Below are 18166 nucleotides of genomic sequence, written 5' to 3' on the forward strand. Positions count from 1 at the left end.
AGGTTGCAGCAAATGGCCAGATTTCACACAGGAATGTTCCTAAGTGTTCATAGAAGACAGTGAAGGTGTTGATGTGTTTTAACAATAAAAGTGGTATTTATTATAATACCCGTTGGTTCCCTGAAAATAAGACCCTGTCTTATATTTTTTTGAACCCTGAAATAAGCACTTGGCCTTATTGCCATGCGCTCAAAAGCCCGATTGGGTTTATTATCAGGGGATGTCATATTTTGGGGGAAACAGGGTAGGATTGGATGCCTATCCAGCTGCTCAAGTCTCCATTTGGAGGAAGATACAAAACAAAGCACCTAAAATGAGGAAAGGTAATTCCAATAGCACTCTAATCTTAAATGAATAAAAATTAATCCTGGCATTTTAAAGAGGAAATGAGAATATGATACATTTGTTTCTTGTAAACAAGATTATATTTTTAAATTAGAGATGGGTTTGTTTGTGACTCATCAGTAATTAGGGATCACAGACTATAGATAAATAATATTATGAAGAAATCTGAGCTCAGGTTATTTATATATTTATATTTGTTTATTTACAGCCCAAGACTCAAGTCACAAAATTTAAAATTCAGAACCCCCCTTAATGCATACATATCTAGCAACAAACACACACACACATATTTAGGGAAGAAACCTTGTAAAATAAACAATTCATCAAAGACACCAAACAATTTCTATAAACTAAGGCTATAAATAAAATTTGCTACTGTCTTTAAAACATCTGAATATTGATCATTTAATAAGAATACCTCAATCTTCTGACTATGAGTGGAGTTTATCAGATTTCAGATCTGGTATATTACTGATCACCTTGAAAGGATGTATGAAACAAACTCAACCTCTGTGTTTGAACAATACACACTGGATCTTCATATTGCTGAGCACATTGTAAGCCGCCCTGAGTCTTCGGAGAAGGGCGGCATATAAATCAAATTAAAAAAAAAAATATGGAAGTTTGGCATACTGACCAGCTGTCACCTAAGAGGGACAGCATCTATATGGACTATGAAGACCCTTCTATGTAGGGCATACAGCATCTTAAAGAAGTAATTAGTGAATATCCAAGGGTAGAATAAATTTTGTAAGAGAGATGAGAAAATTTGGCGCTGTCTACTGAATTTATCCAGAATACTTGTGATATCTCATTTTCAAATTCCTAATTTTATGTTTGTTGAGTGTTTTCCAACATTCCACTTGTGATGCTGTATTTGATTAACTTGGTTATGGAGCATTTTTTTCCATTTAAGTGAGCAAATTACTGAATGAGAAATCTAAGCTACACAGGGTGCTATGATGCATAGTTAGCCTTGAGGGATGCTAAAAGCTAAAGAGTAAGGAAACAGTAATTAAAAGTGATTACAAGCTGACTTAGTAGTCTCAATTATGAATGCAAGTGTCCTTGACAGTCAGTGGGTTTTGGTTTTGATTATAACCTTACTTGCCATTTTAATAAACATGAGCCAGCATTCAAACTTTTAATATCCTGCTGCTTAAGTATATCCAAATAGCAATTAGGTTTTTTAAAACAACCGTTAACAAAATTAATTTGTGGAGCTCTGTCTTCACTTTAAAATTTGCAGCATTTTACCCAGCATGGATACGAGTGGTACGTAAGTGCATTTTAACTAAATGTTCCCGTATGTGTCAAAACTCACAGCCTTTTCATGTCATGTTAACTGATATTCAAAGTAAGTAGAAGAGAAAATCCCAGAAATATATTTTATTTTTAGCTATGCCAGTCAAGGATACAGTGGTACATACAGCTCTTCGAGGAAGCGGAGTTTATGCAGAGAGTTCAAGGGCAGTTTAGAGATATTATTCATACTGAGGTCACTGTAAAGGAAAAATAAAAAAGACTGAAATATAACTGCAATGTTTAGCTGATAAATAATACATCTTAAGGAATATCTAAATAGCAACAAATACAAATATTTCTTGTCCCAGAGCTGATAGTATTAAGTTGTTTAACCTAGACAAACTCAATTATTTCTCTGGAATATCATGCAAGCAAGTAGCTTAAACATCACCATTGTCCTGGGGATGTCCAAGGAGCTCCTTTCATGTCTCTGGTATATGCCCACCAAAGTGGTACCTTTTTATCTATTTGCATTTGCATGCTTTTGAACTGCTAAATTGGCAGGAGCTGGGACAAATTGACGGGCTCTTCTCTCTGGTTTTGAACTGCTGAGCTGTCAGCCTCTCAATGGTCTTCTGACTTAGCATTCTAACCAGGTGAGCCATCGCAGCCCCCTATCTTAAGTGATTAACATGGAAGACTGATTTTTTCATCATATTAAAGTATTTATTATATCTACATTTTTAAGATAAAGTGAATTTCACTTTCACTGTACTATAACTACATATTTTGCTTTACCTTACTATTCCAATCTGTAAAAATAGTTCTTTGAGATATACCACACTTGCCATAGTGGTGAATATCTGTAGCTCAGGTGTAGGATGAGGGTGAAAGTTCATTCTTCAAACTACAGAGGATTTCTGTAAACCATAAACCCTAAACTCCACTGAAGATGTTACCTAGCCTGGTAACAAAACATTTGGAAACAACCCACAAGCTCAGAGAATAAACCTTCATCTTTATATATCACACTTCCTGGTGGGATGTCATAGAAAACCAATAACTTTTTCTAGGTCTCTCAGCTTTACTTGTATGTAATATCTTGTTTAATTGGTTTATTAAGAAATTACTGGTTTTCCTACTGTATTTTAAGAAACAATATAACATAATGATTAAGTAGATTTTGCCCATTTAGGGCAAAAATCCATTGCCACGCAACTGAAGAAGCTTCTTGGATGAAAAGCAAAACATTTTCATAGAAACAAGAAAGTCCAGTTGGCTTTTTAAAAAAGCCCTTTGGGACAATCATGACCTGGATGATTGAGAATCTCCATAGACACGATGGGCACACAATGTTGCAAAATTTACCCTGTACCCTCAATGATACCATAAGCATTGATTGAGGGTCCTAGCCCAACAAAGGCTCAATCGATCCACCATTTTATCTCACATGTTCTCTCCTTGATAAAGTAAATGTTAAATTTATTGGTACAAATAAGCAATATCTTCAGCAAGGTTTGTTACTGCAGCCCCTATTTTTTTTTTTTATTTTATTCCTTTTTTAATCCTTTTATAACCATCATTGCATCATCTTAATAATCAGAGCATCTCTGGAGCGATGCTTTATGGGAATAATAGTTATATTGTGAGCTGATGAAAACAATGGATGTACTAAGCTTTTTTCCCCCTTCTTTTCCTTTCTTTCTTTCCTTTCTTTCTTTTTTGATGCCACTGATGAAGAAAAGAAATCCAGGTAGAATTTGGCAGCTGGATTAATTATTTACATAACAATTATCTGCTTGTTTCTTATGTGGCTTATCCCTGTACCAATTTAGAGGCACTTCAGATGGTTTACAGAAATTAAAACATACTAAAAACAATAAGAATTAACAATAATAAATTACAATGCAATGCAATATAATTACAGTCATGATATGGCAGTAGTTATGGTTCATCCAGTGTTGGTAGTGAAATATTCCAATCAGTAAACAATGTTCTATGCCTTAATTAAATCTTGTCTAGACTGTAGTGTGCTGTCCATAAAAGCATCTGGATTTTCCTTTCATACAAAATGCAACAGCTGGGCTACAGACTGGTTTAGGATGTCATGATCATATGATACTGAAAGAACTATATGATTACTGATTATTTTCTAAGCTTATTTCAAGATTATGGTAATTTTTAGAGCTCTTGTTGATATGAGGATGGTAACCTCTGCTGCTAACAACATACACACAAAAGATATTTTGGTTTACAGCCCTGTGTCAAAATGTCGAAAGATACCATTTTAATTTCACACTTGAAAAATTATTTTAACATTTACATACATTATTACCATGTTGTTTATTGAATGAGTGTTTTCTAATTCTGTATGCAAGCTTAGAATAAATATATCAGATATTTTAAATATAATATATACTTTTTAAAAAACTCCAGAGTTTATTATAGTATTTTTGGGCTGGGAAGGAAATAATCTAAAATGTACTGCTTAACAAGAACTTTCATGTTACAGAAAAATAAAATAGACACCTAAGAGAAAGTTGAATATAATGGAGTATCCTTGAAAAGGACATTATTGGTTAACTACTATATAAAATGAGGTAATTGTTCCAAAGGTAACGCTGAATCAATTAGGAAAATATTAGGACACTTTATTTTTGGTGATGAAATTCTAAAGATTTTGTATTTGGGCTTCAAGGCTTGGCAGGTTTGAATTTTATTAGTCATGATAACCTATTAGATTGAAAATTACATTCTGGAATTTCATATAGCAGTATTGTGTCCTCCCTATATTTCATCATTAGAAGAAAGCACTAGCAACATTAATTGGATGCAACATTGGGATAACATTGTTACCTACTGACAATAGGAGTTCTATTGCTCATTGTCATCAGAATTAAATACAATCTGTGGCTGCTGGATCAGTACATAAAATACACTGTTGAATGAGGGCAATAAACATAGAATAAATCTAGACAAAATGGAAGTCCTTGTGATGTGTAGTTTTCAGAAGTAGGCAGCCTATTCTAAAAAATGCTGCATGTTTCCCAAAATATGAGATTCATAGCTCAAAGCCAAGGTGGCTTCAAAAGCACAAACTGCCTTTGTTCAGGTACTAAATACATTGGCTATGTATTAACTAACCAAACTAATGCATTGACTATGGCACCTCCTGGACTGTTATGCCTAATATGACCAGGAATAGAAAGAAATCAAAGGACTTAATATAGTGAGCAATAAATTATCTAGAAAACAAAGGAAAATTCAGGTGTCAGACTTACATTGTATTTGGTCAATAGCCTGTGGGGCATAAATCATGAATGGTCACACAATTTAGTTTTGAGAAAAATATGCAAACTAATTTTACATTCAGTGTTTCTAATTTTTCAAATAAAGACTATATGATTGTTTAGTTGTAGTCCCACAGGTTGTAGGGTCTGTCACAAGTGTATGTGCTGGCATTGTTTCTGCAGGCAATTTAAGAACCCTTCATGTCACTACTCAACCCTTCCAAAAACTATTTTTATACCTCTTTCCCTTTTCCACAAAGGTTACTTATAAGTAATCCTCATTTTACGACCACAATTGAGCCCAAAATTTATGTTGCTAAGTAAGACTGTAGTTATGTGAAATTTGCCTCATTTTACAATCTTTCTCGTCATAGTTGTTAAGTGAATCACTGCAGTTATTTAAGTTAGTAACATGATTGTTAAGTGAATCTGGCTTACCCATTGACTTTGCTTGTCAAGAAGTCACAAAAAGTGATCACTGGGACATTGCAATCATCAGTTACCTAGCATCTGAATTTTGATCAAATGATCATGGGGATGCTGCAATGATCATAGGTATGAAAAACTGTCCTAAGTCACTTTTTTAGTGCCATTGTAACTTTGAACTGTCACTAAATGAACTGTTGTAAGTAGAGGACTACCTGTAATTATACATAATCTAAGCAGTTTTCAGCTATAAACTGATAGATTCAAAGTCTAGTTTATAACCAGGCATAAAAAAAGTCATAGTGCCAAGGCACTGTTGCTGTACAGCTGAAAACTAGGAAAAAATTTTTAGTAAACCAGAAACATAGAAGTTCAAAGAAAGAAGAAAAGAAATTCAAAGAAGGGTTAGATTTAGCCTCATTTTCCATTCAAATGCTCATTATTCTATGAACTAAAAAAATGCAACAATTCCAGTTTTAAGGACAGCTTTTGTGAAAGTATAAAAGAACATTGCCCAAACAATTTCAGGATGTTAACTTCTGAAAAACGTTATACACTGATTATCCATAAAGAGAAATAAATGAAGTTTTCCAAAAAGGCAAAGGAACATGTAGTCAGTGACTTAAACCTCAGATACAGAATAGAGAATAGGACAATATTAAAAAAAAGTTTTACTTTATTAACTAGATCTAGTAGAAAAAGGTATGAAACAAGAATGTATATATTGTTGCTACTTTACATAGCAAATATATTATATGAAAAGCAGAAATGGAAGAAAAGACAGGCAGAATTAAATTGGAAAGTCAAACACTAACAATTTAAGATATTACCATAAAATCACTTTATGCCTGGAAATAAAAAAATGATTTTAAATAATTCAATATAAAAGTAGAAAGAAAAAGTGAAAAATCTAGATTAATGTTTAAGATTTACAAAACAATTTACAGTTGATGGCTAAGAATGAAGGTAGTAGCAATATTTTCTTGGCTATTGAACAGATTAAGATAGTGAGTTCCAGGATAAATAAAGAAGAGAGTAACTTACCAAAGGACCGAATGTGGTGTTAATGTGCTCTACTGGAAGCATAGAGATTCTAGCCAGTCCCTCTCTTCAAAACTCCCTAGGACTGTAATGGCGAACCTATGGCACGGGTGCCACAGGTGGCACGCAGAGCAATATCTCTGGGCACATGAGCGTTGCCCTAGCTCAGCTCCAGCACGCATGTGCGCACCAGCCAGCTGATTTTTGGGCCTTCCAGGCCCACTGGAAGTCAGGAAATGGGCCGTTTCCGGCTTCCGGAGGGCCTCTGGGGGGGGAGGCTGTTTTCACCCTCCACCCTCCTCTGGAGTCTTGGGAGGGCAAATAATGGGCCTATTAGGCCCACTGTTAACCTTTTTGCCATCATGTGCCAAAAGCGGGGGTAGCGCAGGGGGTCGCGTGCACATGCACAGGGGTGCAGGATGTCATTGAATTATGGGTGTGGGCCCACGCGCACGCAACTCCCCCATGCTCCCCACGTGTTTGGCACGTGATGGCAAAAAGGTTAGCCATCACTGCCCTAGGAAGATCTCATCCATGTCCCAGCTTACCTTTGCTATTTACTAATCAGATTTTTTCTCATTGCAATTATTGAAAATGCTGCGAAACTCAAAATAATAAGCATAACAATCAAATAAAAAAAACCAATTTTTTCTGGAATGCAGATAATTGTTGGAGCCAGGTGGATCCCCAACAAGAGGCTATTTCAGAGGACATTGCTCAAAATGACAAACAATGCTATTAAGCTTTGCCCTCCCCACCAACCTCCCCAAAATGAGAGACAACTAGGTGCTTTTTCCAGCATGATCAAAGTTATTGGGCCAGCTCTCTTGAGGAGATTTAGTCCTGCAGGTAACCCAGCACTAGGCTGTAAAGGGCTACATAGGCTAAAACTACAGGTAGTCCTCTCTTAATGACTAACAAGCAAAGTCAATGGGGAACCAGCAAGGAAGCTTGTAAGTTGTGGTCACGTGATGTCCCTCTTAATGATCATAGTGATTCACTTAATGACTGGCAAAAAAGGTCGTAAAATCAAGTGTGGTCATATGATGCCTCGCTTAACAATCATATTACTTAACAATTACTTAATTTTCTGGTTCCAATTTAAATAAATTTGTAGCAGTTTAAATTGCATCCAAAAGCTAATAAGATGCCAGGCATAACATGTATCTATTGGTCCATTTATTGGACCAATAGATACATAGTTTGTTTTCCATTGAGACTGAAGGTGTTAATTACGATTCAGAGAGTACAACTCTTCTAGCCTTCAGTCAACACAGTAGTCACTGCAATTTTCATAAGAAAAATAAATCCAATAAAAGGACGCATAACTGACATGCCCTCTGATCACAAGTTTTTATTGCAATCTTGTCAAATAAACTGAATTTTTTTCCATCTCTTAAAATAATTTATTTGGGATCACCTGATAAATAGATTCTGAAAGCTATCTGAATGGGTTAAAATGTAATAACAATTTACTTTACTGGTGAAAATTAATATCTTTTATAACATTAACTTATTTGCCTTGTTAAAACATGCTGTTCAAAATTATTTTGCATGTACCTCTAACTTTCTTATTTATATTTACTTTCTTCATTTTTTTTTAAATTTATATGCCACCCTTCTCCGGAGACTTAGGGCGGCTTACAATGCGTTAAGCAATATAATTAAATATATTCATATTTAAATTCTTAAAATACATGGCATTTAAAATAATGCATTCAGAACAATGGATAGGCAATTATAGTTTTGTTTCCAATAAAATATTAAAAGAAATTATGTAGAGTGATGCTTCTATTTTAATATTTCAAGTTTAATATAATTATTGTATATTCCATATTCAAAGATATCAGCATGAAGTTATTTTCTTTAATCCACCATTAACTTTATTAAGAAAAAGAAGGGAAAAAACCTTCAGCATTGGAAAAAAAATGTTTACTCTTGGCTGTCCCAATCATGCCAATACATTAATCCTGCTAGCCAGAGAAACCTTGGTTGTTGATTTAAATCTAATGAGTTAAATGAATTTCCAAGACAGTCTGCTAAGTTGTCTGGACTATAAACAAACAATACAGTTTAATTTTATTTATATCAGAAACATTTGTACTGAATTCACAGTGAAGTTTCAGAAAACAAAACTTAATGCATAATTTGATTATATTTATATTGCTTTGGTATAAAACATTAAACAAAAAGCCTATGACTATAGCTAGTAAACACAAATATTAAAGAAATACTGATAGTTAATAATATAAGAAATGAAACTATAGACAGCACTTGGGCAGAATGCAAAATTAAACTAATAAGTAAGCTGATATGAAGCTCAAATCATTTTCAGTCTTTGAAAGATCTGAACATCAGTGTGACGAGGCTAACTTACTTTATGTAAATCATAGCTCAGTGATTATGTAATTGTTGCATTTGTGGTATTTTCTTCCCCAATGCCACCACTTCTCTTATTCATCAAGAGCATTTGAAATGATGAGTGAAAAGATAGTTAGACCATGGAAATGTTATGCGAATGGTGGATTTAGATATGATCCTGCAGAGGCCCCAGAGTCAAGCACCTAATTCTGTAATGTTCCATGGGGGAAACACAGACTGCAGATTTGCTTATCAAGTTCATCAGCTACTCTGAGTGAGTCATTACTCTTCTGTTTTTCTGTTATACATTAAGTTTGCAAATTCCCTTACAGGTTATTAATGAATGAGGATTAACTCAGTATTAGTATTTTTAATCTGTGATACATATACAATGCAATAACACAATAGTGATGATGGTGATATTGATAATGTATTATATTTATAAATAAAACTTAATAAAACAAAACAAATTTTGTTATTGTTATAGTAATTCAGATGTAATAAAAACAAGAACTAAGATACTAAAGTGTAATCTGCAATAAGGCTGCACAACTAATGATGCTTTTTATAGTACAATATATCCATTATACCTAAAAACTATTGGTAGCATAAAAATAAATAATTATTGTTGTTCATTAATAGCTCATGCTTTTGGGAGTAAAATACCTTTCCAACAACAATGTCATATAATTTTTTAAAGTATTACTGGGTGGTCTTTAGCTAAGGAGTTTGCTTTAGTGGAAAGGCATAAACTGAAAAATACATTTTAACATGTGGCTGTCTGGTGGTGAAAAAGGTTTGCATGTCTTTTTCACTTTTGGAAAAATCTTTTATAGTCACTAAATTGGCTGACTAAAATGAGATCACAAGCCAAGAAAAAACAGTGTAAGATGTTTTAGATCTTCATGTATAATAAAAATCAGAACTCTCAAGATTTAAAATTTACGGATAGACAATTGTATCCACTTGTCCCCATGATATGATTGGGAAGTACAGCAAGAACTACAGGAATAGGGACTTACATTATATGGCTATGGAAATTATATATGTGGATGGGACATTGGGACTGGATCTTTGGAATTATTTTTCCTTGTGGTTATAAATTCTATGACACCTATTTTAGACTTAAGCTTTTTGTATGTTTCCAGTTCAGAGCTATGAGAAAAAATTCAAAGTGGCACATTTTTAAAAATAAGAATGTGTGTATGTTCAAGACTGAATGCCACAAAATGTTTATTTCTCATTTAACTTTTATTTTTCTTATAGTTTCTGTCTCTATCTTAAAAGGGAAGAGTGACATTTAAATGTACTTTGTTTTATAAAAGCTTTGTTTCCATTTAATCCAATACATCCATCTATCTTCTATTCATCTGTCCATCCTTCTATTTTCGACAATGAAACCACAGCAGAGGTGTTAGATTTCTATAAATATAAACTTCTCCAGCTTAAGGAGGCGGCAAATTTAATTAGAGCCCCTCTGAGTGAGATGGGTGGTTAAGAAATATGATAAATCAATCGATCAATCAATCAATTTGCCAAGAGCAGAGAATAAAGAAGTCTGGGAATGCTTCTGGCAAAGAAATCCAGTTAAGCAAATATTATAGCTTATATTATGCGTAGTTTAAGATGAAGTATTTTTACTTAATTGGAAGTTGGATTTTACCATTGCAGATAAAATCGGATTGGGACTTCACTTAATATTCCCTGTATTTTATAGTATATAGTGAAAGGTGTAATCTATTACTTTATTTCCATATTATTATTATTATTGCCTCCTTGGATATTTGGGAAGCACAGTAGTTTTCAGACAATGAAATAAACCGACTTTTATTGGATTCAATGTGGTCCAATCTTTGTTCCATGTATTATGACTGAAAACAACGTAGTTTAATGTCCATGAGATTCTCAGTCATCTAGGTCATGGTTGTCCCAAAGGTGCTTTTTCAAAAGGCAACTAGTTTTTGTTTTTCCTTGAAGACATTTCACTTCCCATCCCAGAAGCTTCTTCAGTTCAGGACTAAAGAAGCTTCTTGGATGAGAAGGGAAACATCTTCAAAAATCCACTGGCTTTTTGAAAAAACATATTTGGGACAATATAGTTTAATCAGAAAAGTGATACATAGATTAGTAGAAAGTTGGTTTGTTTTACACTTACGATAGCACAACCTTATTATGGTTGTCATATGTTTTTGTTTTTTTAATCTTTGCTAAGTTTGTGAGGGTTCTGAAAGCATGCAGGATTGGTAGAGGTAAAAAGAAGAAATTTAGTCTTGCAAATGGTTAGAGAAGAGAGAGCTATAGATTTGTGGGAGAAGAAGAACCTGTGTAGAAAAGAGATTCTTTATTTGAACCTAACTGTTTTTTGATCACCCATTATTAAATACAAGAATGGACCCATAAACGATGATGGAAACTTCAGTTTGATTTTGGCTGCACAATTAGTTCTAAAATGAAGAATGCCCTCTCCACATCTGTTTTGTTCTTCTTTTAAACTGGATCACAGATTAGGCTATGGCAGTGCATTGTTCCAAGATATAATGAAGAATATGTGGGTAAGGATCTATGTGTGTTATATGCAATGAAACTAGATCAGGCTGACAAAATAATTGCTGGGCTCATTCATAATGCTAAGTCAGGATTGTTTTTTTCTTCAAAGTTGCTGAATAAATAAAAAACAAACAGGGTGAATCTTAGAGATAGTCTTGATTTTTCTGGCTATTTCCTAATTGGTTTCAAATTCTCATTTGTTGTAAAACAACAACACCCTTTTCCCCTCTAGGTATGAACTATTACTAAGTCAAAAACAAATAAAATATGGCTTAGCGTTATATATAAACAAGGGAAGTAATATCAGTTAACTATAAACAAAGGTGACCAGTTTAATCACATCATGTTGAATCCCATTGTATAAACATGGGTGAATATCCCACATGTGCTCTTAAGTGTAAAGTGAATGGGAAACCATCATATTTCTTAACATTTATCTGTAAAGAGAAAAATGGTTTTTATATTACCTGGTATCCCCAAATATAACAGAAACAAACCTTCTAGCTAATGTCTATGAACTTTTTACTTCCTGTTGATAAACAGATATCTCATAATAACTAACAAAACAAACCCAAGAACATATAAAACTGCTTAAACTGGGGTAGCATTTTACATGCTATATAAAATCTCACAAACCTTCAGAAACTGTGTGTCCTATTAATATAAATCAGAAGTCAGTGTGCTATGATTGTAGCCTACAAACTCTCACTATTAATTTAAATGCTGGATATATTCCTAACACACATCCCAGTTTAGTACTATAAATGAGACAGCCACAAATGTTCACATATGCCATGCTAGGAATGGTGACAAAAAAGGCGGATAATTAAACAATCCTTATTAGTGATCTTGTATTCATAACACAGAAACATAGCACTTGACCATAGATGATACTGTGACTTATTTTAGACATCATGGGAAATTATTACATGTGCTAGTTGCAATTTAGAACCAACATTATTTTTTATGGTTTCAGACATATTAAATGCTGAAGTATCATTTAGAGTTGATTTTATTTTCTATTGTCTCAACAATTGCATAAATATATTCATTTTCCTATTGCATAAACCTTTATAAACAGAATAATTCAGCAGCTCCAAATATGATCTGAAGGACTATGTAGATATGTTAATTAACATTTGGAAATGTCTGTAGTTAGGACAAATCAAGATGTACATTAATAAGTGAGTGGTCTCAAATACAGAATATTGGTACAATTGAAGAATACTCTTCTCAGCAAATGAAAAGTTCTTAAACATACGTGCATATAAGGCATCAGTAGATTAATAACTAAAGTGGCATAGCCTCACCTATTTCTAGCATTTTACATTTTGTTTATAGTACATGTTGTGGCCCCGCCCTCTGAGCCTGTCCCATCGGAGGAAGAAAGCTCCGAGCATGAGGAAGAGGAGTCAGCCAGGCCTCCCTCTCCAGGCCCCTCCCCTCTGGCATTGTCTCAAGTGCTGGCCGAGGGAGAGGAGACAGCTGGTTCAGATCAGAGTGATGAAGAAACATCATTCCTGGACGCACGCCTCCGAAGGCGTGATAAACGTTTGCAGCAGTTTAGGAGGCGTGCTAGGGATTAGAACTGAGTCACTGGACCACACCCCAGAGACTATATAATAGAGGGTGGTGGTCAAGAATCCTTGTGACGAACAAAGCAAACCTTAGATAGACACTAAAGCCTCGTCCGGAACTGCTGAGAGAAAGATTTAAAGTGTCGGACATTTGGACTCTTGAGTATTTGTCTTTCTGTTTTACTTTGAAAATAAAGTCACTTGGCAGACGGTGTGTCTATCGCTGCCAAGTGGGAGATAAGACCTGGGTGCGTTCCAAAGTGTTTCCTTAACCCTTGACTGGCTGTGTTTGTGTGTGTGTGGGTACGGGGACAGATCAGTACATTTAGTAATAGCACTTAGACATATATCGCTTTACAGCCCTCTCTAAGTGGTTTACAGAGTCAGCCTGGTTGCCCCCAACAATCTGGGTCCTCATTTTACCGACATCGGAAGGATGGAAGGTTGAGTCAACCTTGAGGCTGGTGAGATTCGAACTGCCAAACTGCTGGCAATCAGCAGTCAGCAGAAGTAGCCTGCAGTACTGCATTCTAACCACTGTGCCACCATGGCTCTTAGCTCATTTATAATCATTTATTATCACGATTAATTCCAGAGAGTATAAATGTCTCCTAAAAGATAACAAACAAAACAAAAAACATTTTAAACAAAAAAAATCAATTTTGAATGAAGGCTATGCAAAACATTAATATGCCTAACAATGTTTCAAATGAATGTCAAAACTGGGGATAGAAAATGGATAGAATTCAAAATATATAATATAGTGTCCAATATACTATAGTAATGGAACATTGTCTCACCTGAATGTTCATTTTATGATCGTTGCGACGACATTCTTTACTTATGGGTCATCTTCACTTCGATTGGATTTTACTGAGCGCTCATCAAACTTTTTCTCCCTCTGCAGCCTGGTTCCGCCTCCTCCCTCTGCGCATGCTCAGTTCTTTTCACAATGTCACTTCTTGACTCCTTTACATGCTTTTTGCGGAACATCAACTGCAGAAGGAGTAATGAAAAAACACCTCCCACGACCACCATACCAATACTCTAAGGGTGGGCCAGAATGTCGTTGCAACGATCATAAAATGAACATTCAGGTGAGACAATGTTCCATTTTCATGCATCGTTGCTCCGACATTCTTTACTTATGGGATATACCCAAGCTTTGTCAATTAGGGTGGGTTTCTAAGTCTTTTTCCTGTTGTCGTGGGTAAATTATTGATTTCTCCCAAATGCTGCCTCAGCTGATGCAAAGGAATTTATTTTATACTGTTTTACAAATGATGAAATAGAGGACCATGTAGCTGCCTTACATATTTCTTCTATTGATGCATGGGTGGTCCATGCAGCTGATGTCGCTACACTACGTGTTGAATGTGGTAACACTCTACTAGGTACCTTGACCCCTTGTGAAGCATATGCTGCTGATATACAGGCCTTAATCCATCTTCCTACTGTATTAGAAGATACTTTTTTTCCCATCGAGGATGGTAAAAAAGATACAAATAATGTTTCCGTTTGACAGAATGTTGCAGTTCTTTTTATATATCTTATTAAAGACCTACGTACGTCTAGAGTATGCCACATTTTTTCCAATGTATGTTTTGTATCTGGGCAGAAATTTGGTAGAACTATTTCTTGAGCTCTATGAAAATAAGAATTTATCTTCGGTATGAATGTTGTATCTAGTGTTAGTACTACCCTATCTGAGTAAAAAGTGCACAAATCATTCCTAATAGATAAAGCTGCAATTTCTGATACTCTACGTGCCGATGTTATTGCTATTAAGAATGCTAATTTTATTGTTAGCCATCTTATACTTATTGAAGCTACTGGATCAAATGGAGACTTTGTAAGAGCCTGTAATACTAAATTGATATCCCATGAAGGATATCTGTGAATCTTAGGTGGTCTTAAGTTCATTGCACCCCTTAGTAATGATTTAATTCTCTTGTCTTGACTAAGAGATTTTTTTTTTATTGCATCCTTCTAAAACTGTAGCTAGTGCTGCTACTTGTCTTCTCAACGTAGAAGGTGCAATACTTCTCTCTAAACCAGCATGAAGAAACAATAATACTTCAATTTCATTAGCCGATGTAGGATCAACATGATGTTCTATACACCACTTTACAAACCTGTTCCAAGTAGCATTATAAATACGTGTTGTTGATGGTCTCCTGGCTGCTTGAATGGTAGAAATTACTTCCTTAGGAAGATTATCTTTTGCTAATTTGCTCCTTTCAATCGCCAAACGGTCAATTTTAACCAATTTGGCTTTGGATGTTGAACCTTTCCTTGAATGAGAATCATCTTTGCTGGTGGTATTCTCCACGGATTTTGTATTGATAGTTGCAGAATTTCTGCAAACCATGGCCTGCGTGGCCAGTATGGCGCTACCAATATCATCTCTGCCCTTTCCTCCAGAAGTTTTCGAAGTACTTTTTGAATAATTGGAATTGGAGGAAATGCATACATAAGTCCTGCTGGGCAATGAGATCTTAGAGCATCGTGGCCTTCTGCTCCTGCCACTGGAAACCGCGCAAAGAATCTTGGGAGCTGTGCATTCTGTGGTGTCGCAAACAGATCTACTACTGGTTTTCCAAACCTCTGAGCTATCTCCCTGAATACATTGGGGTGAAGCATCCACTCTGACTGATCTATTTTCCCTCGACTGAGCCAGTCTGCCTGTTGGTTTTTTTCTCCTGATATATGTTCTGCTTGTATTGACATTAAATGTGTCTCTACCCAAGACATCAGTCGTGCCATCTCTTCCATGAGATCTTTTGATTTTGTTCCTTCTTGACGGTTCACATGTGCCTTCGTGGCCATGTTGTCGGTTAGAATTAATACATGCTTGTTTACTAGAAGATGATGAAAATGGATTAATGCCATTCTTACTGCTCTTAATTCCAACCAATTGATTGGTTGCTTCTTCTCTAAGGGAGACCAAATTCCCTGTGCTAGTATACCCTTCAGATGGGCCCCCCCATCCGTACAGGCTGGCATCTGTTGTCAATATTACTGGTTCTGATTGAAGAAAAAATTATCCCTGCTTAATTGCAGAAGTTAACCACCATCGAAGAGACATCTTGACTTTTTTTGGTACTAACACTTTGAATAGAGAGTGCACTGTTTGCCTTTTTTTTTTTAAAATGGCAGTAGAAACCACTGCAGATTGCGAGAATGGTATTGAGCCCAGGGTACTATTGCAATTGCTGATATTAGCTTGCCTAGAAGTTGAGACAGTGCTAGTAATGTAGTTTTCTTTTGCGATAGTATTTGAGTAATCAGTTCTTTGATACTGTTCTGCCTGTCTTGAGATAGGTATACCATACCCTTTGCAGAATCTATTATAGCTCCCAAGTGCTGTATCCTTGTTGTTGGGATTAAGTGACTTTTTTTTTTTTTACATTGATTGTGAACCCATGAGCTTTAAACGATTGTATTACTAACTGTCTGTCTCGACATGCCTGGATCTCTGATGTTGACAGTATTAAAATATCGTCTAGGTAACATACTATACGAATTGGAATTGATCTGAGAGAAGCCGCTACCGCTGTCAGAAGTTTTGTAAATGTTCTCGGTGCGGAGGAAAGGCCAAATGGCATTGCCTTGTATTGAAAATGCCTGCCCCCATATTCGATTCTGAGATATTGTCTGTACATTGGGTGAATTGGTATATGTAGGTATGCTTCTTTGAGATCTATTGATTGCATTATGTCACCTTATCTGATGCATCCCAGTAATGACTTTAGTGAATGCATTTTGAATCTTCTGTATAATATTTTCTTGTTCAATTGTCTCAGATTCAGAATTCCCCTCCATCCCCCTGAGTTTTTTGGTACCAGAAAGAAACTGGAATAAAAACCTTGTTCGAATTTGATGTTTTGGTACCGGTTCGATTGCATTGATTTGGATTAGATGTTGAATTTCTGTATTCAACAGCTCTCTTTGAGATGGATGGCTGTGCCATGTACATTGTAGGAACCTTTGTGGTGGGGGGGAGGTAAATTCCAAAATGAGACCGCTTGTCACTGTACGTAATATCCATACATCTGTCGTAGATAGTTCCCATTGGTGAAAGAAATATTGAAGTTTGCCCCCAATGGGAAGGGCATCTTTCAAGTCACTTGCCTCTATATGATTGTCATGACATAGTACCTTTAAAAGATCTCTTGAAAGAATTTTGACGTCCTACTCTACCACGAAAGGAGTTCCTATCATTTGAATATCCATATGAATAGAGTTGTAGGTTACCACGCTGTGTAAAGGCATTTGCAAATCCTTGATCATAATGAAAGGATTGACGCTGATAAGGCGAAAATCTGCGGTCCAGTCTTCTATACAAAGAAGGCAATACCCTCTTCTTATCTCTTCCTTCTACGAGAATTGGATCTAGTGAAGTTCCGAATAAAGAACGACCTTTATAAGGTGCTGACGTAAGCCTCCACTTAGACTTTGAATCTACCCTCCAATGTCTCAGCCAAAGGAGTCGGCGTGATGAAATTGATGATGTAAGAGCTCTAGATGCGAATTTTGCTGCATCTAATGATGCATCAGCAGAATATTCTGCTGCTGCTATAAATTTTGATATGTCTTGTTGAATTCTAGCTTCCCCTGGTGGTAATCTTTCCCTCAGTTGACGAAGCCATATAAGAGAGGCACGGTTAAAGAATGAAGAAGAAATTGCTGCTCTAATTGCCCATGCAGCAGCTTGATGAGTCTTATGACATGTCATGTCAGCTCTTTTATCTTCTACTTTAAGGCCTTCCCCAATCTCACTAACTAAGATCGAAGATGAAGTTAATGTTGCTACAGGTTCATCTATCAACGGTAATTGTAGCAATTCATCCAATTCAGGAACAACACAATATAATTTTTTATCAAAACTGTTCGGTCCCAATGAGAAAAGATCTGGACATGGTACAAAATCTAAATCCGATTTTGGTAACTTAAATAAAGTATTATTATGGTCAAGTTGACTATCTGAATCAGATGTTTTTTCCATGTTGATACCCAAATTGGTAGCTAATTTTGCCTTATGCAATAATGATTTAAATAAGGCTGGTTTAAAGAGACCTTGGAATGCTGGCTTTTCTGAAACCATTTCTCCTTCGTCATCTGACATATCAAATTCTTCTAAACAATCAAGTTCATCTCCTTGATTAAAATAATTTACAGATTGTTGGGGATATACCTGATGTTGACAGTTAGTGCTGGTGGATGCACCAGACTGACAATGATAGCCGGTTTGTTGCAGACCAGCTTGAAATATGCGAGAAATTGTCTGCGAGACTAATGTTTGAAAATCCAGTGCATTACTACCATTTGGGC

At 35.6% G+C, this 18166-nt stretch overlaps 1 protein-coding gene across 2 annotated transcripts in view; it reads right to left on the reverse strand.

The window, feature by feature from the left end:
- LGR5 (leucine rich repeat containing G protein-coupled receptor 5) overlaps positions 1 to 18166 on the reverse strand; it is a 78300-nt gene that overhangs the window by 53908 nt on the left and 6226 nt on the right. For both annotated transcript variants that reach the window (XM_034403560.3, XM_034403561.3), the window contains exon 2: positions 1776 to 1847. In XM_034403560.3, coding sequence (XP_034259451.2) covers positions 1776 to 1847 — 72 coding nt within the window. The remainder of the gene's footprint in view (positions 1 to 1775; positions 1848 to 18166) is intronic.

This window comes from Pantherophis guttatus, chromosome 7 (genome assembly GCF_059756535.1).
Source record: "Pantherophis guttatus breed Tessera chromosome 7, ASM5975653v1, whole genome shotgun sequence".
In the NCBI taxonomy this organism is placed as follows: Eukaryota; Metazoa; Chordata; class Lepidosauria; order Squamata; family Colubridae; genus Pantherophis; species Pantherophis guttatus.